The sequence below is a fragment of the Pollachius pollachius genome (assembly GCF_949987615.1).
Source record: "Pollachius pollachius genome assembly, chromosome: 15".
In the NCBI taxonomy this organism is placed as follows: Eukaryota; Metazoa; Chordata; class Actinopteri; order Gadiformes; family Gadidae; genus Pollachius; species Pollachius pollachius.
The window spans coordinates 3,295,660-3,322,814 of record NC_136948.1 but is presented as its reverse complement, the minus strand read 5'-3'; the positions used below and the strand labels follow the sequence as shown (position 1 = coordinate 3,322,814).

The window sequence follows — 27,155 nt, the reverse complement described above, 5'->3', positions numbered from 1 at the left end:
GTCACATTTGAGAGAAACAAACATAATGAATACTTGGCGGGTCGGTGAAACACGAGTCTCCCGCTCTACATCATACAACATAAGACATGCATGTCATATATATGTTGCACAACAGATACATTACATACATTGAACACATTATCCATAACATATATGACTTGGTGTATAACCACACACCTCTCCCTCATATGGCATGGGTCTCTTTAATGACACGGACATCAGGGCGTTTCCAATTTCACTTTTACTCAAACCTTTCAGTCGGTCGTTGTGGTTCATGCTGTCGGATGGCGGAGCCAGAAGGTTCTTCGTCCTTTTGAAAAGCTCAACATCTTTAGTCCACAGGCCCTGATTATTGGTTGACAAATTTGAACTCAAACTTCTTTGTATCAGAGGGTTTTAAAGGTGTACATTTGCGTTTTCAAGATCCAAACATAATGTCCTTCACGTGCCACGCACGTGAGCACGCTGAACAGCGTCAGCATGGATTAGAGTTTCAAATGGCCAGGAGGGAGTCGCCGTTAACAGTCATAGCAAGGACACTTTACGTCTCACGGTTAACAACTGCAGCTGAGGGGACTCAGACTTGAGGAGCCTTAGAACTGAGGGGCCTCAGACCTGAGGGGGCTCAGACCTGAGGGGGCTCAGACCTGAGGGGCCTCAGAGCTGATCCTCAGACCTGAGGCGGCTCAGACTTGAGGAGGCTCAGATCTGAGGATCAGACCTAGACTACAGCTGCTGAGAACAACAAAGAAGAGTAGCAGACCCACCATGAAGCAGATCCAAAGTAGAGATACACACAGCACCAAGCCCCCCAAGAGGCAGCTTCACGAGGACGTACAGCGACAGACGGGCGGACGGACTACGGTTATCACATGACCTTCAGCTGAGGGCTCCACGACACGTATGGCTCGGTTGGGAGGGGGGTCCGTATGGTGACGGGCAATACAAACACGTTTCATCACCGTAAATTAGCACAGTTTGACACAGGCCGAAGGACGGAGCGGTCCATCATCGCTACGTTCACATTCACAGGACCAAGAACACACCACATATGGATCCAACCCCACAAAAACAACACACAAAGGGGTTTCCCGTAAAATACCAAAAAAGAAATATTCACGCACCACATTCTGTTTGAACCCCTTTTGTCCGTTTTTAGGGATCGTATTTACCTCCGACCCCCCCAACCAAGAGTACTGCAATGGGTCAGTCCAAGTCTCTTCATTCCTAGCTTACGTCGGTGGCTTTCACCCCCTGGACCGGGCCTTGCCCCTGGACCAGTTCTTGCCCCTGGACCTGGTCCTCAGATAGTTTCCATGGCCTGGGACCCACCCAGACTGTAGTCAGGCTCCGCCCCCAGGGGAGGCTCCTCCCCCGGCCACTGCATCCCGTGGATGAACCTGGAACGACCACAGTCATGTGATCGGTAACTTGAATAACACTTGAATAATTCACTCCTCAGTCGTTTAGCAGATGCCTTAACCCAAAGCAGCTTAGAGTAAATTCTGTCTTAAGATACATGTCATTAAGGAGTAGGTAGGGATTAGATACTAAAACATCAATGAAGATTCACTAAGTGCTAAGTCCCCATGCTATTTGCTAAGTCCCCATGCTAAGTGCTAAGTACCTAGTCCCCATGCCAGTGCTAAATCCCCATGCTCGGTGCTAAGTGCTAAGAGCTTATTCCCCATGCTAAGCCCTAAGTGCTAGGCCACCATGCTAAGACCTTAGTCCCCATGCTAAGTGCTAGGCCACCATGCTAAGACCTTAGTCCCCATGCTAAGTGCTAAGCGCTAGGCCCCCATGCTAAGACCTTAGTCCCCATGCTAAGTGCTAAGTGCTAGGCCCCCATGCTAAGACCTTAGTCCCCATGCTAAGCGCTAAGTGCTAGGCCCCCATGCTAAGTGCTAGGTCCCCATGCTAAGACCTCAGTCCGCATGCTAAGTGCTAAGTCCCCCATGCTAAGTGCTAAATTCTTAGACCCAGTGCTAAGTGCCAAGTCCCCGAGCTAATTGCAGAGTCCGTTTCCCGGGCAACTCACCCGTCTCCCTCCATAGCGGGGCAGGCTCCCTGGGCCTCTGGTGGAGGAGGTCCCTGGGGAGGTTGGTCCAGGAGCTGGGTCCCCAGGGATGGGGCCTGGTCCTGGGTGCTCTGCTCGGGGCTGGTGCTCATGGCGGACCCCCCTGAGCCCTGGTGGTCCGGCCCAGGGGGCTGGTGGGAGAAGGCGTCGGAGGTCGAGGACGGGGAGGTCGTGTGATCGCCGGTGGAGGTGGAGGTGGAGGTGGAGGTGGAGGTGTTGGCGTCCAGCATCTCCAGAAGAAGGTCGTAGACGAACACCACGTTCTTCCTCTTCATGGTGGACAGGTGGTCTATGCCTTTGTTGCTATGGAGACAGGAGACCACGGCCGACCGCTTGAGGTCAGGGCACAAGAAACTCCTCAAACTTCTTCAACCAATTTCCTCCAGAAATGAAGCATCCATTTTCCAAATCCTACTTCACCTTTAATCCAACTTCACCTTTAATCCAACTTCACTTTAAATCTAACTTCACCTTTCATCTAACTTAAACCTTCATCTAACTTGACCTTTCATCTAACTTCACCTTTCATCTTACTTCACCTTTCATCTTACTTCACCTTTCATCTAACTTGACCTTTCATCTAACTTGACCTTTCATCTAACTTGACCTTTCTTCTAACTTCACCTTTCATCTTACTTCACCTTTCATCTTACTTCACCTTTCATCTAACTTGACCTTTCATCTAACTTGACCTTTCATCTAACTTGACCTTTCATCTAACTTAACCTTTCTTCTAATTTAAACCTTCATCTAACTTGACCTTTCATCTAACTTTTCTTTAGAGAAGATAAATGATAAAATATCGAAAGTCTTGGATATCGGATGAAAGCGTTTCCTCCTCGCGGCTCAACAGAACGGTTCATGTACCTGACGTAGCGATGAGTACCTGACGTAGCGATGAGTGTACCTGACGTAGAGGATGGTGTACCTGACGTAGCGATGAGTGTCCTTGCGGTTGGTCTACCTTCCTAGCGGTTCAAGTACCTGACGTAGCGGACGGTGTACCTTCCTAGCGGTTGGTGTACCTGACGTAGCGATGAGTGTACCTGACGTAGAGGATGGTGTACCTGACGTAGTGATGAGCGTCCTAGCGGTTGGTCTACCTTCCTAGCGGTTCAAGTACCTGACGTAGCGGACGGTGTACCTGACGTAGCGGACGGTGTACCTGACGTAGCGATGAGTGTACCTGACGTAGCGGGTGAGTGTACCTGACGTAGCGATGAGCGTCCTAGCGGTTGGTCTACCTTCCTAGCGGTTCAAGTACCTGACGTAGCGGACGGTGTACCTTCCTAGCGGATGGTGTACCTGACGCAGCGGGTGAGTGTACCTTACGTAGCGGGTGAGTGTACCTGACGTAGCGATGAGCCTCCTAGCGGTTGGTCTACCTTCCTAGCGGTCGGTGCACCCGACGTAGCGGCCGTTTGTACCTGACGTGGCGTATGTGAGACAGCAGCATGGTGAGGTGTCCCAGACGCAGGGTCTGCTCCTGGGTGGAGAGGCCCAGCTTGGAGATGGCCCAGACCAGCGCGTCGATCACCAGATCCAGCAGCCGCAGCAGCCGGCTGCGGCTCTCCACCTCCTCCGCCGTCTCCGGGACGCTGGTGCACATGTCTGGAAGAGGCAGAGAGTCCACGCTTCCATTCAGGGGTCGGTTTTGGACAGGAGTACCACACTTTATTGAAGGGCACGTGTTATACGACCTGGTGTAGCCAGATAAGCCGTTACGAGCGGTAATGGCTTGTTAGCCGTTACAAGCAGTTTGGAAAAATCTGCCTCTTCTGACATCACAAGTGGGCGCGTCCACCTAGATGTGTGCTGGATGGATCAGTCTTCCAGCCTACCCAGTGGACTGTAGTAAACATTGCTCATCTATCCGCCATACATCTAGGTGGACACGCCCAATTGTGATTTTCCAAACTGCTTGTAACGGCTAATCACAGAGTTAAACAGAGTTCGGTCACCAGGGGCCACGGGCAAAGCAGCTCTTAGCGGCCCGTGTGTGATTTCCCCGTGCTACACTTCATTTGCATTTAGGGCATTTAGCACACTTTTATCCATAAGCGACTTACGGTTAATGTGTGCATTCACACAGTCAAGCATACAGGGCTACAGCCAGCTCGTCGGGAGCAGTCAGGGTGAGGTGTCTTCGTCAAGGACACCTCAACACTAAGCTAGGAAGAGCCTGGGATCGAAATTAGCAACCTCCCGGTTACATGTGTTCGTATTGAACCGAATCGGTACGGACGTCACGGTTCAGTGCATGGATTTACACAGAGAATAAAATGAAATAAAACTGGCGTGCAAATTAATTAATGTAATGCCGAACGAATGTTAGATCCGCGATCTCCAGGGACAACTGAGATGCATTAAAGGGTGCCGGTGTTACACCGAATTCTGCAACCCACCGAAAAGTGTGACCCCAGGGGGCGCTGTTGCACATTTTCTGCAACATGCACGTTTGCATTATAACAAAAACATAAATAAAACATAAGATCTCCCCCCACCGGTGGGTCTTTCTTTTCTTGATACTAACATTACGGTAATTCTAAACAGCGTTTTACACAGTAGCCTATAATAGGAAATGCTCAAAGGTAAATCAGCGTAATTAACACTGAATGTAGCTTTTTATGGGTAAAGAAGCAACGGTGGAGGACCGTACTAAACGCCCTATCATTGTATGGGTCTGTAAAATGCTAATCAAATCAAAACAAATGTATTTATCAAGCACCTTTAATAAAAACGTAATTGGTTGGGGGGGAGATCTTATGTTTTATTTATGTATTTGTCATGCCTGTCTACGCTTTAAAGTGGTGCATATTGCAAAAAATATGCAACAGCGCCCCCTGGGATCACACTTTTCGGTGGGTCGCAGAATTCGGTGTAACACCGGCAAGTTCGAGCCACACACGCCGTCCGTCCGTTGATTGGTCGACAGAATCGCACATCCGTGAGACAGGGGGGATAATAAACAAACACATTATCCGCAAGGTAATCCTGGACAACGTCGAAAGCTTCGTTTCTTCGATCTTCGATCTTTGATCATTGTGCGCGTTCTTCTTCTCCTTGGATTTATTAGCAGGCTACACTGTGTTGGGCTGCCATGAGGTCACAATGCTAACGTAGCTGCCATGGCTATCGCGATCCGGTTTAACCACCCCCCCCCCCCCACCACAAGGCTACTGTCGGCGGTGGAACGGGAGCCGTAACTGAGCTGCGCCGAACCACACCTTCACTACTCCACCAAGCCGGACCGAACCGACCCGCACCCTCCGTCGTGAATGCGCAAATTCTGTGTACTTTGCACTTTCATGAATAAGACATGCTGAATTTTCAGTTTTATAACTAATTGTCTTATTTTGTTTACAAGTTACGGATGGAGTCTGGAGGTGACGTGGGGTACTTATTGTTACGGTTTACATCTTAGATTACACAGTTCAGGCTGTTGCAGCTAGCTCAGGGGAGAGACTGTGTGACACTAGGGGGTACAACCTGAGACAATAAAAAAGAATCGCCTTCTGCATTTTTGTTTTCTCTTTTCCCTTCATTGTACCGAACTCGTACCGAACCGTGATGTCTGAACCGAGGAATGAACCGAACCGTGACTTCAGTGTGCCGTTACACCCCTAATAGAGGGCGGTGTGGAGCGGGTCCACGGTCGCCCCCCCCCCCACGGTCGTCCTCAGACACTCACTGGAGTTGAGGAGGATCATGGCCTTCAGACACACGTACTCCTCCCTCTGCAGGTTGAGCTCCCTGAAGCGGGATGTGGCCGACAGCAGCATGTCAAAGATCTCCATGATGCCCTCCACACAGCTCCCCTCCTCCCTGGGGGAGACAGAGAGAGAGAGGGGGAGAAGGGGGGAGGAGACAGAGGGAGGGGGAGGTGACAGAGAGAGAGGGAGACAGAGAGAGGGGGGAGAGAGAGCGAGAGAGGGACAGATAGAGAGGGTGGAGGAGAAAGGGGAGGTGACAGAGAGAGAGGGAGATACAGAGAGACGGGGACAGAGAGAGAGAGGGGGAGACAGAGAGAAAGGGGAGGAGACAGAGAGAGGGAAAGGAGACAGACAAGGGGAGGGACAGAGAGAGGGAGAGGGGGAGACAGAGAGAGCAGGAGAGACAGAGAGAGAGAGATATGGAGACATTAAGTTAAAGCGAAAATGACACCTTCCTACCATAATACTGGAGATATGAGATGTCCGGGCGGGGCTACTAACAGATAAAGCCTCCAATCTGTGTGGCTGGATCATCTGTACAGGGTTAGCGGTGTGTGCGATGTTAGTAGTAGGTACGTAGCCGCAGCACAGTGACGCCACATTTATGAAAACACAGCAAGGATAAGCTAAGCCACTAACCGCAGCTAAGCTATGACGCCAAGCTACGCCGCCAGCGATGGTTACTCATGGTGGTGGAAAAACCTACTGTCCAAGAGCCCACTGCTGCTCTATCTCGTTCTGCCATTAACTCTCTCTCTCTCTTGTACTGCTGAATACTCTTTGTATATCCCACACACACATATTTAACACACACACACACACACACACACACACTCTTACAAACACACACACGCTCTTACACACGCACACACATGCACAAACACACACACACACACACACATCACGTCACACGCAGACTTGATGAAAAAAAAAAAAGCGCACGCGAGGACCTTGACATTTCCACTAAACGTACAAAACATTTGCAGTGGGTGGGTTCACAGTGAGGTCCGCCGGCTCTGACGGGGACGGCGGCGGGCTCCATCTGGGTCGCTGAGTGCTCTGCTGGGCCCCAATTTCAGCAGAACACTGAACTGTGGGAGTACAACCCCGCTTCCTCCCTCATACCCGTGGAATATTAATGTAGGACTGACCAAAATTGTGTTCGGTTTATCCCATGATGCATAGCGGTTCAAATCTGTCATCGGATTTGTTCGGTGGAGATTGTCGGCACATATAGATTCTTTATGCCGATGAGCCGTCAGGGGCGACATGGAATACGTGTCGGCTTCTTAATGTGACCGATAGATGTAATGCCCGTACATTCTGATTGTATGATAAGTTGTTTTCAGACAAAGGTAAGCCAAGCTAGAGTCTCGTGAGTTTTCAGCCCAAGGTAAGCAAAGCCAGAGTCTTTTGAGTGTCCGGGCTGAAACTGCCCAACCAGGCTCATTCAATCTGGCCCCCTAATCATCCCCCTGTATAATTTGCTGATTCATTAATTCCCTCACTCTCCACCTCAAGCTGGTGTGTGATGAGCGTTCTGGCGCCGATTGGCTGCCGGGCCTCACCCAAGTGGGTGCTACACACTGGTGTCGGTTAGTGGGGTCCCCCCTTCACTGTAAAGCATCTTTGAGTGTCTAGAAAAGCGCTATATAAATTCAATCAATCCAATTATTTTCAGACCAAGTTAGGCAAAGCCTCAAGTCACCAAATTCCAGTTATTAAGTCTCTAAAGTACAGACTTTGTTTGCTGTCAGTTAATCTCCGGCTGGCATGTCTCTCTCTCTCTCTCTCTCTCTCTCTCTCTCTCTCTCCCTCTCGCTCTCTAAAGGATTAACATTAAGCCTCTGTACCTGTCTGCAGGAGGCCTTTATTTAGAAGAGGGAGAGGAACGAGGAGGCAGTGAGATTCACAGCTCCTCACCGGCTGGCACCAGTCGTGTATCAGGTCTTTTTATTGGTGTTCTACGTTAAATCGCTCATTTTTGTATGGTTTTCTGCGCTGTACTTGTTATTTTGACAGGTTTGGCCAACGTCCTGAGCATCAGAGGAGAGCGGTGACTGACTCCCGGCTGTCTCTCCCCCCCCCCTTCCCACCACCCCAGGTGATCAGCAGGTGCCAGAAACACTAATTAACAATTTAAAGATTCCCTACTCTCACCCAACTGGCGACAACAACACTCTTAGGTAAACACATCTAGTTATCTCGATTCTGTTCCGTCTAGCGCTTTCCTTCGCGTTACGTTGCCTTTCATGTTGCGCCTGTGTTGGATTTTCCTACTTGTGCGTTGGAAACTCATTGTTGTCATTCTAGATCGTCGGCAGGCGTTTCATTCCAACTGTAACTTTAACGGGGTAAGAACGTCAGAAACTGCCAAGCAGGAAGTGCCATGAACATGAAGTGCTATCAACAGCAAATCCTATGAACAGGAAGTGCTTTGGAAGAACTGAAAAAAGCGACATGAACCATGACGAACCGTAAAAGAAGGCAGGTTGGCGTGGCGCGGGATCGAAGGTCATGTTGGGACACATGAGCGATAAGGAAATCACCAAAACTCTGGCTGATCACCAGCGGTCTCAGGCCAAATCATCCCGGTAACAAGGTAACAATATCCCAAGAGATTACAGTAGAGAACCTTTAACATCCCAGTACCTTACACTAGAGTACCTTTAACATCCCAGAAACTTACACTAGAGTACCTTTAACATCCCAATAGCCTACACTAGAGTACCTTTAACATCCCAGTAGCTTACACTAGAGTACCTTTAACATCCCAGTAGCTTACAATAGAGTACTTTTAATATCCCAGCAACAAACAGAGTACCTTTAACTTCCCTGTAACTTAAGGTAGAGAAGGTTTAATATCCCAGTAGCCTAAAGTAGAAGAGGTTTAAAATCCCAGGACCTTAAGATAGAGTAGGTTTAATATCCCAGTAACATACAGTAGAGTAGGTTTAATATCCCAGTAACTTACAGTAGAGTAGGTTTAATATCCCAGTAACTTACAGTAGAGTAGGTTTAATATCCCAGTAACTTACAGTAGAGTAGGTTTAATATCCCAGTAGCCCTAAAGTAGAGAAGGTTTATTATCCCAGAAGCTTAAAGTAGAGTTCATTGATTCCCAAACATTCGAGACTAATCCAACAAAGACACCCGATCAAAATGGACGAGAGGGTGGACTTCAGAGTTAGATCCTCAGGGACTACCCTGGAGGGGCGGGACTTGAACCGGAGACCTGTCACTCACCGAGCTGCGGGGCGGCGGCAGGGCTGACCTGTTGAGCTTGAGGTCAGGCGAGAAGATGAGCTTCCCGGGGTGGTCCACGGACCTCCACATCAGGCCCAGCATCAGGACCTCCAGCCAGCAGCACTTCAGCAGCTGGATCTGATTGGCTAGACTCAGCTCCAAAAAGCCTGGACGCACACAGTTAACACACAACACACAGTTAATAAACAACACACGGTTAATACCCAATGCATGGTTAATACACAACGCACAGTTATCACACAACACACAGTTAATAATCAACACACGGTTAATACCCAATGCATGGTTAATACACAACGCACAGTTAACACACAACACACAGTTAATAAACAACACACGGTTAACACACAACACACACGGTTTATACACAACACACGGTTAATACCCAATGCATGGTTAATACACAACGCACATGGTTTATACACAACACACAGTAAACACACAACACACCGTTAATACACAACACACACAGATAATACACAACACAGTTAATACACAACAGAAAGTTAACACACAACACACAGTTAACACGCAACACACACAGTTATTACACAACACACAGTTAATACACAACACACAGTCAATACACAACACACACAGGTAACACACAACACACGGATAATACAGAACACCCGGTTAACACACAACACACAGTAAATACACAACACACAGTTAACACACAATACACAGTTAACACACAGCACACACTTTATACACAACACATGGTTGTAACGACCCTAACGAGGGGAGCCTAACGTGCTCTTTTACGTACACACACACTTACATCACTGACTAGATCGAACGCACACGCCACAGCTTATGTTATGTTATGTTATATTCACTTGATTATAATAAACCTTTTTGTTAAACTCAGTCAATTGTGTGCGTCTCCCCTCTTTGCCACAACCGCCACGGTCGGCTTGTGACAAGTGGGGGCTCGTCCAATGGTGTTTGTTGTAGTTGGTTTGAGGCCGTGTTTGGTGTTCGGCGGATGGGGTTGGCTGGGGCATGTCAGGTGAGTGTTCGGCGCACCCTGTGTTGGGGAGATGCATTTTTGATTGGTCGATTTGTTTGGGTTGTTTGGTGCATGTGGTCGATGCAGAGAGATTTTCTCCTGTGCGTTGCGTATTGACACAGGCGGAACTGATCAGCGGTGGTTGCGTGATTGGGGGGTGAGTGGTATTTGTGGAGTTTCCCTGTGAGGTACAGCGACGCGGTTTAACCACGTTGGTTTGTTTTGTTTTGTTATTTTTGTGTGGCATGCGGTTAGAGCAGTTGTCTCGGGGACACATCCGTAGCTGTCAGGTGAGTAACCAGCTTGCTGGGGGCTTAACCGGGTTACTGGGTTGGTGTTTAAAGAGCCTGCCGCTACTCGACAACACACACGGTGAGATAGATACACAACATAGTTAATATGCAACACGGCAGAAATACAAAACGTACTAGTCTACTACTGCAGAATTTAGGCTTCAAAGTTAAAACAGAAGATGAAATCGCCCCACTGGAGAGCTAAATTGTCAGCTCGCTCTCTCGCTCTCTCATTTCCACCTCCACCTGTCTAGTGGAACACCAGTCGACTTTGTTCCCTGAACAGTTGGTCCCTTTGTGGACTGCTCAAGCTAACAGCCCCCTGCTGGGGCCACCAACTGGGGGAGGAGGAGAGGAGATGAGAGGAGAGGAGAGGGAGGAGAAGAGAGGAGAGCAGAAGACATGGCGATAGGAGGGAGGAGAGGAGATGGGAGGGAGGGGAGGAGAGGAGATGGAAGGGGAGGAGAGGAAATGGGGGCGATGGGAGAAGATGAGAGAGAGGAGAGAGAAGAAGGCACCCTTGGCAGACGAACGGACAAAATAAAGATTAGTTGAATAAAGGACTAAAGCAGAGGGAGGAAGTGGCATCAGCTGTATGAACACACTTTTATACTTCAACCTTCTTTGCCGCCAATTCAGACAAGTCCCAATTATTTTAGACACTTTATCACAATGAGTCTGAGACGCTCCTGGGCCATCAGATCCCTCTTTGTACCAACGGCCCGGAAAGAAACCACCTTCAAAAGAAGGAGCTTTTATTTTGTCTGCTTTAGCGGTTTTATGCTTGACTCGGTTTCGGTTCGGTCTCTGAGCGTTCCTTTAGTTAAGACTAGCGGGTCCCCCTGGAGACGGGAAATCAGGCAAACGAAACACCTGCCTTGCGTACACACACACACAATGTGTGTTAAGCTCCCATATGCAGCGATTTCGGTAAGTGGCAGGAAGTGCAGCAAAACGAGTTTGGTGAGGTCTGTGTTTCGAAGGTTTCCTCCGAAATCCTCTTTTTTTTTTTAAAAACACACAAACACACACAAACGCACACACTCTCCCACTCACACACATGCACGGACAGACGCATGCCCATACTCACACACACACACACACACACAACCTCCGACAAACACACACCATACACGCACGTACACACACGCACGCACACACACACAACCTCCCGCAAACACACACACCCACGCACACACACCCTCGCACAAACACACACGAATACGCAACCTCCCACAAACACACACCCACACACACAGCCTCCCACACACACAACCTCCCACAAACGCACGCACGCACGCACACACGCACGCACACACACACACACACACCTCTCACCGGGTATCTTCTTGGCCCAGCTGATCATGAGCACCAGCTCCTTGTCGGCCAGGTGTGTGAGTGACATCATCATGCTGCTCTGGGTGAAGGGCTTCTTCAGGTCCTCCCTCAGGTAGATGTCCGGAGGCTCCGCCTCCATGATGCAGCTGATGAACTGCTCCGGGCTCATTGCGGGCGGGTCGCGGTGCTCCGCCTGGCCCAGGGTGGGCAGGAAGGACAGCAGGGGGCCCTCCAGGTGGAGCCCCCCCTGCTGGGCCCCAAGCCCCGACAGGGCGCCGCCCCCTACCGCTCCCGCCGCCGCCGCCGCCGCCGCCGCCGCCCTGCCCACGCCGCGGCGCTGGCGTGCGCCGCGGTAGCTGCAGCGCTCACGCCTCACCCCTGGGGGAGGCACAGGGAGACGGGGGGGGGAGGAGCTGAGGGACGGCTCTGGTTCATGAAGGAGCAGGGAGGGGGGGAGGGGGGAGTGAGGGCATCGGGGTATGAACCCGGGACAGACACTTAGCTCAGTGACTAGCACGCTGTTTGAAGTGTGTGTGTGTGTGTGTGTGTGTGTGTGTGTGTGTGTGTGTGTGTCAGATGCAAGTTAAGGGCTCAGGCTAGGATTAGGAAAAAAGGAAGGAGAGGAGAAGGAGAGGAGCTCAGATCAGAGCAGAGGAGAGGAAAAGAGGCGAGGAGAAAAGGAAACGATAAGAGACAAGGAGATGAGAAGAGCAGAAAAGGAGAGGAGGTGAGAGGAGAGGAGAAGAGGAGAGAGGAGAAAAGGAAACAATAGGAGAGAAGGAGAGGAGAAGAGCGGAAGAGGAGAGGAGGTGAGAGGAAAGGAGAGGAGAGGAGGAGAGAGGAGAAAAGGAAACGATAGGAGAAAGGGAGAGGAGAGGAGCAGAGGAGAAGAGGAGAGGAGGTGAGAGGAGAGAGGAGAGGAGGGGAGGAGAGAAGAGGAGAGGAGGAGAGAGGAGAGGAGAGGAGAAAAGGAAACGATAGGACGAAAGGAGAGGAGAAGAGCGGAGGACAGAGGAGAAAAGGAAACGAGATGAGATCATAGCAGCTAGGAGTGGATCCAGACGGAGGGAACTTCTAGGACCAGAGGAAGGGAACCAGGAGGCATCCTACCACACTTCATCATGCCCACTTCGTAGCACTTCCTGAGTCGACAGGCCTGGCAGCTCTTCCGGCGGTTCTTGTCGATGGTGCACTGGTTGGTGGCCGGGCAGATGTAGTCGTTATGTCCTTGAGGAACCACACACACCACCGCCATTAGACAGACAGACACACAGACATCAGACAGACAGACACACACACTCTTCCACGTTAGACCAGCACACACACATACACTCTCAATCTGTCTGTTAGTCAGACAGACACACACACTCTGACCCATTAGACAGACACACACTCATAATCTGACCGTTAGACAGATAGATAGACAGACAGTCAGACAAACTCTTAATATGCCCCATGAATCAGACGGACAGACAGTGAGTGCATGAATGAATGACTGAATGTCTAGACGCACACAAGACCTCCAGAAGTTTTAAGACCTCCAGAAGTCTTCCAGACCTCCAGAAGCCTTGAAGATCTCTAGAAGTCTTCCAGACCACCAAAAGTCTTCCAGACCTCCAGAAGCCTTGAAGATCTCTAGAAGTCTTCCAGACTTCCAGACCTCTAGAAGTCTTGAAGACCTCAAGAAGTCTTCCAGACCTCTAGAAGTCTGGAAGATCTCTAGAAGTCTTCCAGACTTCCAGACCTCTAGAAGTCTTGAAGACCTCCAGAAGTCTTCCAGACCTCCAGAAGTCTTGAAGATCTCTAGAAGTCTTCCAGACTTTCAGACCTCTAGAATTCTTGAAGACCTCCAGAAGTCTTCCAGACCTCCAGAAATCTTGAAGATCTCCAGAAGTCTTCCAGACCTCCAGAAGTCTTCCAGTCCTCCAGAAGTCTTGAAGATCTCCAGAAGTCTTGAAGACCTCCAGAAGTCTTCCAGACCTCCAGAAGTCTTCCAGACCTCCAGAAGTCTTGAAGACCTCCAGACGTCTTCCAGACCTCCAGAAGTCTTCCAGTCCTCCAGAAGTCTTGAAGATCTCTAGAAGTCTTCCAGACTTTCAGACCTCTAGAAGTCTTGAAGACCTCCAGAAGTCTTCCAGACCTCCAGAAGTCTTCCAGTCCTCCAGAAGTCTTGAAGACCTCCAGAAGTCTTCCAGACCTCCAGAAGTCTTCCAGACCTCCAGAAGTCTTGAAGACCTCCAGACATCTTCCAGACCTCCAGAAGTCTTGAACATCTCCAGAAGTCTTCCAGACCTCCAGAAGTCTTGAAGACCTCCAGACGTCTTCCAGACCTCCAGAAGTCTTGAAGACCTCCAGAAGTCTTCCAGACCTCCAGAAGTCTTGAAGATCTCCGGAGGTCTTCCAGACCTCCAGGGTTCGGTACCTTGGATGCTCCTCTTGAAGAAGGCCTTGCAGCCCTCGCAGCTCCACACCCCGTAGTGGTACCCGGACGCATAGTCCTGGCACACCGCGCAGAAGTGCATGTCAGAGCGCCCCCCAGCCCCGCCCACAGGCCTCTCCTCCTGCCTCTTCCCCGCCATCTTATTGGACGACAGAAGCGATCTGAGAATTAGAAAAAATTACGGAAAAAATCGTAATCACGATTTTTTTTCCTCAATGTTGAAATCTTGATTATTCAAACAATTATTTTTTGAGCTTGAAAACATGATGCAATATTCAGCATTTCTCCCCAAAAAAACACATTGCAACTGAGAACTTTGAAATTTCGCCTTAAAAAAATACACAAAACGGTCCAATAGAAAATGTTCAAATCTAAAGTAATGTCCAGATATGTATCCAGCTGTTCCGCAATTTCTATAAAAAAATGTAATTTATAAAATAAATATACTTAAAAAAAGCGGTCAAAATTCGATCGATCGGACGCCAACACCCCGCCCACCAGGGTGGTCCACAGCGGGGGGGGGGGGGGGGGGTCTACCTGTTGGAGCCGAGCCCCAGGGGCTTGGCCTCCACCCAGGGCCCCCCGAGCTGGCCCTCGGCTTGGGGCTCCACGTACATCGGCGGGGGGTGGGGCGGGCGTTGCAGCCCCAGCGACGTCATCTCCTGGTGGGGGGTCTGTGTCGGCCAGAAGAGGGAGGGGCTGAGGGGCAGGCCGGAGCCGGAGCCCGGGTCTCCCATTGGCTGTCGCTCGTAGGCCATGAGGGAGGAGCTGTAGAAGGAGAGGGGTCCGTGGGGGGGCGGGGCGTAGTCCTGGCTGCAGTCCGCGTATGGCGAGGGGATGCAGACGGTGTGGGAGCCCACTGCCCCCGGTGGCCCGTAGAGGGGTGCCCCGATGCACTCCGAGGTCCTTGGGGAGTCCCCCTCCTGGAGGTGGAACAGGGGGCCGCACGGGGAGGACATCTTCGTGGGTGACGGAGGAGGAGGTGATGGGTGGGGGGAGGGGGGGGGGGGGGGGGGGGGGGGGGGGGCAGGGGTGAAGAGGACGATGATGGTAGTTAGGACCAGGGTTCTACCACATTACTGGCGGGGGACATGTCCTGTGAAGGGAGAAGAGGGGAATGGCTTTAAACATTTTAAAAGATTAATATAATTTAGTAAACGAAAAGCATCAAACTCAAAACCACATTAGCATTGACATACTTTTGGCGACCGATTTGGATTTGAGACCTCCAGTGACTTAGAAATATGACAACAAAATGAACAAACGTGAGGAAACCGCCTCACCAGCCGAGCCCATAAGATTTGACTCTTAAACTATAAAAAAAATAAGCAGAACTAGGAGGGCAAGCTGTCACGCAGGTATTCCCAGCCCACACACAGCACCTTATACCAGCGGCTTCCCCTTTCCCCGCGGTTCCCGTCGGAACGTCCGTCAGGGCGATGAGATTGCCGTTTACATTTCGGACATTCAGCAGATGCTTCCGCTTGTCTTTACCAATCGGTGTGTATTCCCTTCGCCCTGAAACATTTCAAAGGTGGTAACAAATACGATGAAAAAGAAATGGAATCTACACCAAACGCATCGCTGGTGTGTCCGACTGCTGCTTGCGGTAGATAACCAGCAGACGCAACAAGCCGCGAAGGTCCTTAGATCCGCCCCCCACCCGTCTGTAGGGTCCGGCCGGGCCCCGGGGTGAGAGTCCCGGAGGCGAGGGGAGTTCTGTTGTGGTTTCCTCAAGGCCTTTCGGCGCGGCAGCAACAAGGCAGATAGCGCTGCGATGCTTGAGGCCTGGAGTTGCAGCGGCGGCGCGCGTGGTCTGTCTGCCAGCGTGGATCCAGGTCACCCTAACCTCAACAATCACACTCCATTTGAGTCTCAAACTCTGGAAGGAAGCGTGGTGCCGTTTCCGCCTGTCACGTCTCAAGAGTCTCCCCGGGAGGAAGTGACAGCTCCACAGACGTCCACCGCTTCCTCCGCGGAGCCCTGATGTTATTATATGCATGTGATATGTGTGTGTTCAACGACGCATCCGGTGGTCTTTACACTTTGTTAGTGAGTTTGTGTTTTACCGAGCGAGAGACCCCCCCCCCAAGCCTTCATGACAAACCCTTCCTCGACCGTTTCCCGACATCTTACGACCGCAATGACTTGTAGTGTACATCAATAACCAATAAATCAATCAGTATAAACCATGTCTGTAGGAATATTTAATTAATATATATTATATTAATTAATAAGTATATTCATTTGGTGTTTATCATTTCTGATATATTGCAATACTCGCTCATAGGATAAGCACACTGGACTCTGATAGTTCTCTCCCCCTCCCTCCCTCTCTCTGTCTCTCGCTCCCTCCCCTTCCTCCCTCATTCTCTCCCCCTCCCTCCCTCTCCCTCTCTCTCTCCCCTCCTCTCCCTCCCTCATTCTCCCCCCCTCCCTCCCTCATTCTACTTCCCTCCCTCCCTCCTTCTCTCTCTCTCTCTTTCTCTCTCTCTCTCCCTCTCTCCCCCCCTCCCTCATTTTCCCCCCCTTCCTCCCTCCCTGACACACCAGGTCCAAAGATACAACACTCAATCTGTGTAAAGGGCGAACTAAATCAAACAAACTACTCTGCCTGTCCCAAAGTGCCGGCCAACAGGAATGTCCCAGTGCACACAACACATCGGCGGACGTCTTCCGAGCGCACAAAGAGATAATAAATGTAAGGAATTTGTTGTGGGTTTTGGAGAGAGAGAGAGATAGAGAGAGAAAAAGAGAGAGAGAGAGCGAGAGAGAGAGAGCAGGAGAGAGTAAGACGGAGAGAAGGAGTAGGGAGAATGAAAGAAAGGGAGGTAATGGAAGGAGTGGGAGAGAAATTGCATAACCCTCCTTTTCTCTGGCTAATTAATCTTTATTAGAATCAACAAAAAGACAGCCTCTCCTTCCATTACATTAACAGTCCCCCCCCCCCCCCAAAACAGTCCCCCCCCCCCCACGACGCAGCGACTTCAACCTCTTCACAGGCTTCAAGACATTTAAGATGAGCTGTCCAGTTCTGAGCGATCCAAACACATTGATGTGTACACTGTGCACATCAACGTTACTTCTTCTTTAAAGGGGAATGGAACCGACAACCTCTGAGGGGCAGTTGAGGCCTTTTGAATGGCTGTAAAGCTTCTGTGTTGACCAAAGCACATTGAGGGAAACCAGAAGCAATCCAGGCTGAACCAAAACAAACCCAAACCAAACCAGGCCAGGCCAAGCCAAACCAGGGCAAGCCAAACCGGGGTTAACCAAACAGGGCCAAGCCTAACCCGGCTTAACCCAAGCAGGCTAAGCAACAAGCCGTTTGTTGCTTAGCCTGCAAAATCAAGCCTACCTAAGCCTCATAAAATGATGTCCCAAAACCAAACCAGCTATGAGCACTTACAGCCAGCCAGCCTGAATACGCACCAGTTATTAAAATAACCAAATGATAAAATCCACCCATGATAACGTAGCTCTGTAAACACACGAGCGGAACGAGAAGTGAGGCGGAACACTTACAGTCAGAAGTAGCCATCTGGAACAGAGAGGGAGACAGATCCTAGCGAGAGACAGTTCCGACAGAGAGACAGATCCCAGCCTACTGCGGCGGGCGGCTTGATCTGGGGAGATGGGCCACGCTACAGGTTGAGCTTTGGACGAGCTGCGTGGTGGTCAGATGACGTCTGGCGCCTCGCCACAACACACCAGCCGGCAGGTCAGAGGTCGCTGTCTCACCAAACTTCTATCGCTATTATTCCAATATATGACTTCATCGTTCTCGTGTAATCATTACAAGATATTAACTATTGTTGTCGCAGTGAAATATAAATATATATACATATACATACACACAAATGTATGTTTGTGTGTATATACACAGTAAATATACACAAATATATATATATATAACCAGATGTAACCCCAGTAGAGTAAGGGGTCATGGGTCGCGGGCAGAGTTGGAACATCCGGAGGCAGCAGAGCATGTGGGAGACCAGTGACTGAGTCGCTGGATAAAACATCTTGAGCCAAAGATGAAGTTGATGTGTGATCCATTGACACACCGATTACACTGTGGATGTGCTCAAAGAGAGACATTCTAGAACACTGACACTAGATCACAGAGAACTAGAATACAAAGAACTAGAACACAGAGCTCTAGAATACAAAGATCTAGAACACAGAGAGCTAGAATACAAAGAACTAGAACACAGAGCGCTAGAATACAAAGATCTAGAACACAGAGAACCAGAACACAGAGACCTAGTACACGGAGAACTAGAACACGTACATAATACAACACATCACTAGAAAACGCACACAAGCTCTAGAGGTTCTAGAGCTTTCTAGAACTAGAGATCACCAAGAACACAGATTCTAGAACGCTGGTGGAGGAGGTGATAAAGGAGGATGAGGGTGGGGGGGGCAAAGGTGGCGCTGGTTGGAGGAGGTGGCGGTGTTGTGGGAAGAGGGCGCAATCTGATATCGCCAAGTATTCATTTCTCCCGGGCCAACATCACAACCACCAAATCAGCAGTTACCTCAAAACCGACCAATCAGCAGCGAGTGCTGTTACGAGGTCACCGCTTTGCATCGCCCGCCTCCCAGAACTGTTCGCTGGCTCGCAGCTGCAGCGCGACCTCGTGCCCCGCCAGCGATTCTGCATTTCTGAATCCCTGCACTTTCTGCTCGTGCCATGCTTGCGTGCGTGCAAACGGTCAGTTGAGCAAATAACATACAGACCATGTGCATGTCTTTGAGCTACTTTAGCTATCTTCTTTAGCAAGTAAAACGTTCCGTTGACTTGAACGGGCTTTTCACGTTATGGGAAGTTCTTTGTTTTGGCAAGTAGCCGCGTCGGGGTCCGGTTCGCCCTGTCTGTCGTATTTTTCCAATAATGACCTGCGTTCCATCGTTAGTCTAATTGGCCCTGGCTCACAACCCGGTATCACGAGATCTCGTGCTCATGCGCACGAAACGCGTTAATCTTTTGAATCGTGTCCCAGAGCACGATTGTTCGACTTTTTTCGTGAAACGCATCACGAAATGTTGACAAATGCATTCTGAATGCACATCCTTCACAACTATATTCTTGGTCATAACTATCAAACCAAACATCCTTCACATTCGCCGAGCGACGATTATTAAAGTAAAATGCACATTTGTCGCTAAAAATGTTTACATAAACACTTTTAATGGCGTAACTATGCTAAAATATCATATTTTCCACCCAGAATAAAAAGTATGTCCGCCATTTTCACAGAAAAACATCCTAAAAACTATCCAATAGGAAAGATGCTCGCAGCGTCTATCCGTGACTACGTCACGGATAGATGCTTTTAATGGCGGGTTACGCAATTAAAAGTGTTTATGTAAACATTTTTAGCAAGAAATGTGCATTTTACTTACATAATCGTCGCTCGGCGAATGTGAAGGATGTTTGGTTTGATAGTTATGACGAAGAATATAGTTGTGAAGGATGTGCATTCAGAATGCATTGGTTAACATTACGTGATGCGTTTCACGAAAAAAGTCGAACAATCGTACTCTGGGACACGATTCAATAGATTAACGCGTTTCGTGCGCATGAGCACGACATCTCGTGATACCGGGTTGTGGCTCAAGATAAGACTTGTTGCCCCTGGTTTAACATGACTTAAGTGTTTTAACATTAGACTTGTTGTCCCTGGTTTAACATTAGACTTGTTGTCCCTGGCTCAAGATAAGACTTGTTGTCCCTGGCTCAAGATAAGACTTGTTGTCCCTGGCTCAAGATAAGACTTGTTGTCCCTGGCTCAAGATAAGACTTGTTGTTCCTAGCTCAATATTAGACTTGTTGTTCCTAGCTCAATATTAGACTTGTTACCCCTGGTTTGACATGACTTAGTGTCCCTGGTTTAACGTTAGACTAGTTGTCCCTGGCTCAAGATATGACTTGTTGTCACTGGCTCAAGATAAGACTTGTTGTCCCTGGCTCAAGATAAGACTTGTTGTCCCTGGCTCAAGATTAGACTTGTTGTCCCTGGCTCAAGATAAGACTTGTTGTTCCTAGCTCAATATTAGACTTGTTACCCCTGGTTTGACATGACTTAGTGTACCTGGTTTAACGTTAGACTAGTTGTCCCTGGCTCAAGATATGACTTGTTGTCACTGGTTTAACATTAGACATATTTTCCCTGGCTCAAGATACAACTTGTTTGTTGTCCCCGGTTTAAAGATAAACTGAACTGAAATTTGAAGTTCAGTTGATATAACAGATGTATTGTCTGCCTATTGTCTGCTAAAACTGATTAATTTGTACGGTGAAAGTGTTATTTATGTTAGCGGGCGCCGCCATGTTGGATTTCAACAATCAGCTACATCACTGGCATGGTAACCTGCTCCTGCTCTGTGGCTCTAGCAGCCATAGCAGGTAATGAGTCAGGCTCTGAGGCTTGCTGAAATGGCTACGGAAAAAACAAACGACCAGGTATACAGGAGGATCATTGTTCTGCCCCTGGCATTGAAAGTGTGTTTTTTGCAATGTATGTAGCATAGGTGCCTGTACCTTTAAGAGGGAATGCTCTAAGGGAGGGGCTGCTAGTTAGGTGACCGGAAGTCACAAGCACGTTATTCACATAGAGAGCATGCAGGATCGACAGCTTGATCAGCTCTTCCATTAAGATGCAGTTCTACATCTTCTTGTTTGTTAAAGCAACGTCTGTAAGTATTATCTTTATTTTCCATGTGTTGAATTATAGATTTACTTCTTTATGCTTACTGTTTAGCTTTATTAATACTTACCTTATGTTTGTATTGTGTTTACAGTTTCACGAAATTACCATTAAACTACATGAGTAGTCCTCAACACGCTGTGGAGTTTTTTGGGAAACGTTTAACTGAGTGGATAGTTAGCTTGCTTGGCTAGCGAGCCCATTACAGTGAAAAGACGGCAACACAGCTAACAAGATAGCCGAAGACAGCCATCTTACAGAGCTAAATTGCTAACCAGCTAACGGAAAGACATCCATACAGCCTGTACGCCATCATATCTGTTGCTGGTATTAAAAACGCACCGTCATTATGTCAGCAGCTAACAGTAAAAACAAAGAAAATGGAGATAATAAGTCCGTGAGCTCTCGCTCTTCCGGTACATCGTCCAGCTCAAAGATGTCTATGGCTGTGGCCATGGCCAAAGCAAAAGCTGAAGCAGCGCAAGCTAGAGCGGCACATTCAAAAAGGGAAATTGAATTAAAGGTAGAGCAAGCACGGATTAATACCAATCTTGATGCATTAAACGAAGAGAAAGAAAAAGATGCTGCCATAGCGGAGGCTGATTCTCTGATGGCTGGTTTGAGAGAACAGTGGATCGAAGTGGTCAGTGAGGCTGCCAGTAAAGTATCAAAAAAAAGCAAAGAAGAGCGTACTGCTGCTTACGTGGCAGAGCAAGCCAGTATAACTGCAGTTAATTCGCCAGCCAATATATATGGTGACAATCCCACATTACCAAACCCACAAAGCATCAGCCAAGCCCAAGACACCACTCCTGATGAGACTACGTCATTCTACGCATCTCAAGTGTCGCATTATAGAGAGACTACACCTGACTACACACCGCAAGTCCCTCATCATATTAAAGCGTCGCCACATTATAGCCTAAATAAGCATTTGCCATCCCCTGTACATCAGCCTGTCCATGGAGCGCCCTGTAGAGTTGGATGCGACCACTGTCAAACCACCAATGACCTCGCTAAATATCTGGCCCGCAGCCACCTCGTGACATCAGGACTCACTGTATACGATGAACAACCAATGAACTACTGGTCATGGAAAATGTCGTTCCATAGTGCTATTGACAACCTGGACTTGTCTGCTGGAGAACAGCTCGACCTTCTCACCAAGTATCTCGGAAAAGAGTCAGCAGAACAGGTTAAACAGATTAAATCGGTCAATATCAGACACCCGCCTACTGGATTGACTATGGCATGGGAGCGGCTCGACGAGCTATACGGCTCACCGGAGGCCGTCGAACAGGCCCTCTTTGGTAAACTGGAAAACTTCCCCAAAATCACAACAAAGGATCCACAGAGACTTCGAGATTTAGCAGATCTGTTGTCAGAGCTGGAAGCAGCTAAACAAGATGGCTACTTCACCGGTCTTTCATACTTGGACACTTCAAGAGGAGTCAATCCTATAATTGAGAAACTCCCACACAACATTCAGGAAAAGTGGATCTACTTCGGATCACTTTTGTGTTTGTCGACTTCATTCGCAATGAAGCAAAAGCACGTACAGACCCAAGCTTCAACCTCTTCACACAAGTTCCAGCAGAGAAAAAGAACAAGTGGGAGAGGCCTATGAAGGCACCTGTATACGTTCACAAGACCCAAGTCTCTTCAGTGGACAAGCCTGAGTCAAGAGTAGGTAACAAACCAGCGGACCCAAGCAAACACTGCCCCCTACATGGAAAGCCTCACCCCCTGATGAAATGCAGAGGCTTTCGAGAAAAGAGTTTAGAGGAACGCAAACAGTTACTCAAAGAACACTACATCTGCTTTCGCTGTTGCTCCTCCACAGAGCATCTCGCCAGGAACTGCTCCGCCGATGTCAAATGTATGGAATGTGAGAGCACCAACCACACGACAGCACTACACCCTGGACCAGCAACCTGGAAGTCCAATTCGTCCCCTCCCGCTTCAGAGCATAGCGGGGAGGAGGACAAAGCGGAGGCCCAGGAGGTCACTTCGAGGTGCACTCAAGTGTGTGGCGAAGGATTAAGTGCGAGAGCCTGTGCTAAGATCTGCCTCGTCAGTGTGTACCCCACTGGACACAGACAGGAGTCCAAGAGGATGTACGCAATACTCGATGATCAAAGTAACCGCTCCCTTGCACGTTCAGAGTTCTTTGATGTCTTTAAGACCTCTGGGTGCTCCTACGAATACACTCTCAAGACATGTGCAGGGCTTAAAGAGACAGTGGGGAGAAGAGCCATCGGTTACACTATCGAGTCACTGGACAAGAAACTTAGCTTTCCTCTACCTACGCTTCTCGAATGCAACGAAGTCCCTGACAATCGAGCTGAGATACCTACCCCGGACGCCGCACGCCACCATACTCACCTGAAACGTATTGCAGATGAAATACCACCTCTCGATCCTGATGCTAACGTACTCCTCCTTCTGGAAAGAGACATTCTGAGGTTACACAAGGTCAGGGATCAGATTAATGGTCCAGGCAATGCACCCTTTGCCCAAAGACTGGACCTAGGGTGGGTCGTCATCGGTGACGTTTGCCTTGGAGGTGCACACAGATCACCACAGGTGAACAGCTATAAAACATCCATCCTAGAGAACGGTCGTGCTACCCATCTACAGCCATGCAACAACCAAATCAAAGTGAAAGAGGTTTTCAGTCAAGCACCTACATATCAAAACCATCCAGTACCTACCTTCGCATATAGCTTAGGAAAGCTAGCAGAAGACAACTTAGGCCAAGCCATCTTCACTCGTACTGCCGATGATCACAGACTTGCACCTTCTATGGAGGATCTAGAGTTCCTTCACATCATGGATGCTGAGTTCCACCAAGACAGCTCCAAAAGCTGGGTCGGACCTCTGCCTTTCCGATCCCCAAGACAACGGCTGCCCAACAACAGGAGACAAGCGCATGACCGCCTCCTCTCGCTCCGCCGCACTCTGGAAAAACGACCGCAGATGAAGGCCCACTTTCTAGAGTTCATGCAGAACATGCTTAGCAGAGGACATGCAGAGATCGCTCCACCCCTGCAAGTAGGGAAGGAATGCTGGTACTTACCCTGTTCGGCGTGTACCATCCCAAAAAGCCGGACAAGATCCGAGTGGTCTTCGACAGCAGCGCATCACATGAAGGAGTCTCACTCAACGATGTCCTGCTCACCGGTCCGGACCTGAACAACAGCCTGCTAGGCGTCCTTATGAGGTTCAGGAAGGAGCAAGTAGCCATTACGGCTGACATCGAACACATGTTCCACTGCTTCGTAGTGAAGGAAGACCACAGGGACTATCTCCGCTTCCTATGGTACAGGGACAATGAACCTACCTGCAATGTCGTGGACTACCGGATGCGAGTGCACCTTTTTGGGAACAGTCCTTCTCCTGCTGTGGCCGTGTACGGTCTGAGAAGAGCGGCCAAAGAAGCAGAGGCAGAGTATGGCAGTGACGCAAGAAGACTCATTGAACGTGAGTTCTATGTTGACGATGCTTTGAAGTCGTTCGCTACTGAGGAAGAGGCCATCAGCGTTCTTGGAAGAACACAGAAGATGCTTTCAGCCTCTAACCTCAGGTTGCACATATTGCATCAAATCGACCAGCAGTCATTCACACATTCCCACCTTAAGATCGCTCCAAAGACGTCAACAACTTGGATCTCTTTGTCGATGACCTTCCAGTCCAATTGGAGTCTTGGATTGTCTTGGAACATGCGAGCAGACACCTTCACATTCCAGATTGAAAACGACAAAAAGCCATTCACTCGCAGAGGGGTGCTGTCAACCGTAAACAGTCTATATGACCCTCTAGGGTTTGTTGCACCGGTCTCTGTTCATGGAAGGCTGATACTCAGAGTGCTCACCACGCAGGCAGAGGATTGGGACTCACCACTCCCAAAAAACATGGAGATCGAGTGGACAAGATGGAAAGAGTCGCTTCAGGACTTACAGGACCTCCAGATACCTCGTCCTTACACGTCCCTCTCTACCGCAGGTGCACAAGTAAGAGAACTCTGTGTTTTTGCAGATGCATCGGTGAAAGCTGTCGCAGCTGTGGCCTACATTAAGGTGACGAACCACGAAAACCAACCCGAGGTTGGCTTTGTCTTCGGGAAGGCAAAGCTGGCGCCTCAGCCTGACCTCACTATCCCAAGACTACAGTTGTGTGCTGCTGTACTTGCTGTGGAGATAGCCGAGCTGATAGTTGAAGAGATGGATGTCACATTCAACAACATCACATACTACACAGATAGCAAGGTTGTCTTGGGATACATCCAGAACCAGTCGAGGAGATTCTATGTGTTCGTGCATAACAGGGTTCAACGTATCCGTCAATCACCCTGTCTCGGCCAGTGGAAGTACGTCTGTACTTAGCTTTATTAATACTTACCTTATGTTTGTATTGTGTTTACAGTTTCACGAAATTACCATTAAACTACATGAGTAGTCCTCAACACGCTGTGGAGTTTTTTGGGAAACGTTTAACTGAGTGGATAGTTAGCTTGCTTGGCTAGCGAGCCCATTACAATCATACTGCATTGCCCCTGGGGGGAGTCTTGAATTATATAGGGCCAATGCAGCTGGGGTTATCGTAAATTTCCACAGGCTACCTTTGAATAGGAAACCAGCCCTTAATACATGGCTGGCATTCTTAAAACTGGCTAACCCTCCGATAGCCCGTTATGTGTATCTCCACAAGCTATCACTCCGACCATGAAGTGCATAAGCTATTGCGCTCCGACTATATCACAGATCTATGTTTCCAAGCTGCTAATTAAACCACGGCGGGTCTGTAAACAGAAGTTCCACAAATGTCTCTTTCTACTCTGATGTTAACCCTGATGTTCGCCGACTAGCCGATTGCTGATGCAGAGGGAGTTAAACTCGAAGAAGTAGTTTCATAGTAAGATGTATCAATATAAGATGTGCAATATCCATCTGTGCAATATCCATCAACATCCACCAGAAAGTATACCTCCAACATCCACCTAAAGTAAACGTGACACTCGTGAATCCGCCTCGCATCTATGCTCATCCGCGGGTGTATCTCCCAAAGTGCATCTAACATGTCTTTCAGGTCCCGTCCACCCAGAACCGATTTTTTGGTGAAACCACGTCTTTAATAACCATGTTATTAGGCAGATAATAAACCATGTTCTTTAATAGGTCCATGGTCCCAGGGTGGTTTCAAATAAAACCGGACCTATGCGGTTTCATGTTAGGATTCGTGTGGACGCCTGAAGCGACGTTAGAGTTAGAGTTTTTATTATTATTGTTGTTGTAGCTTTAAATACAGCCCCTAGGTCAATTTAATTACTAACTGTACATTAAAAAGTATTCCTACTCAATCTAAAAGGTTAAACAACTGCTGTCTCCTCCTCGACTTGAATGTTTTTATACAGCGGCGCGCAGGCTGGATGCGCGAAGGCTGGATGCGCGCATAGTTAGCCTTATGATTTCTCAATGCAAATCAAACCAGCTAATAGGCTAACTGAAATAAAACCATGCCAATCTCTAGGTATGGTGAAGGGTATGTGATGATGTGGGGCTATTTTAATTCAAAAGGCCAAGGGAACTTTACCAGGATGCATAGTATCCTGGATCCATGAAATAACTGGCCTTTGAAAACAAAAATCTGTCTGCCTCTATGGGAATTTAACATAGGGGTGTCTATACTTATGCACCCTGTATTTTGATGAAGAGCATTTATTTTTTCACAAAGAAAATTAGTGTCCTTAAAGGTTGGGTGGTTTTGTGTGTGTGTGTGTGTGTGTGTTTCTTGGCCTTCACCTGTCTTTTCAGGGACGAAAGAAAAACCTTCCTGACATGGTCAAAAATAGACCCAAGAGTGTCAAGTCGAAGGTAACAGTTATTAGCTCCCTCAGCGAGGAGGAGGGTTGAGACCTCGCCCAGGGATTTGCAACGCAGCTGACCCAGGACGTCACTGGGGATACGATGCGTCAGGGGCTTGACCTGGCTGAAGGAACAATGCAAGAACAAGGGATGTGTGACAGATTTTTGGATGTTTGACCAGATCAGTGATGTTTCTAGGCTACAGAATTTCTTGAATTTCTTTAAAAATAAAACAAATTGATAAAAATGAGTGTCCCCAACACTACACCTTCTTTATCTTCCTAAATCACTCCCTACTCTTCCCCCTAGCCACCTTCCTTCCGCTTCCTCTCCCACCTTTATACTTTTGTGCTTTGGTATTCTAAATTACTATTGTATCATACATCTTGGATCGATTGGTTACATTAAATATGGCAGTGAGCAGCACAT

The 27,155-nt window shown here is 48.7% G+C and overlaps 1 protein-coding gene across 1 annotated transcript; it reads right to left on the bottom strand.

Moving 5' to 3' along the window:
- Positions 1-41: 41 nt before the first annotated feature.
- Positions 42-15,105, bottom strand: esr2b (estrogen receptor 2b; the record flags this gene model as incomplete). The annotated part of the gene is made up of 9 exons (XM_079752351.1): positions 42-1,400; positions 2,042-2,383; positions 3,508-3,691; positions 5,772-5,905; positions 9,068-9,206; positions 11,707-12,084; positions 12,817-12,933; positions 14,129-14,307; positions 14,684-15,105. 9 exons carry the CDS (start codon positions 15,103-15,105, stop codon positions 1,304-1,306), a joined length of 1,992 nt encoding a protein of 663 aa, XP_079608477.1. The 3' UTR covers positions 42-1,303.
- Positions 15,106-27,155: the final 12,050 nt, after the last annotated feature.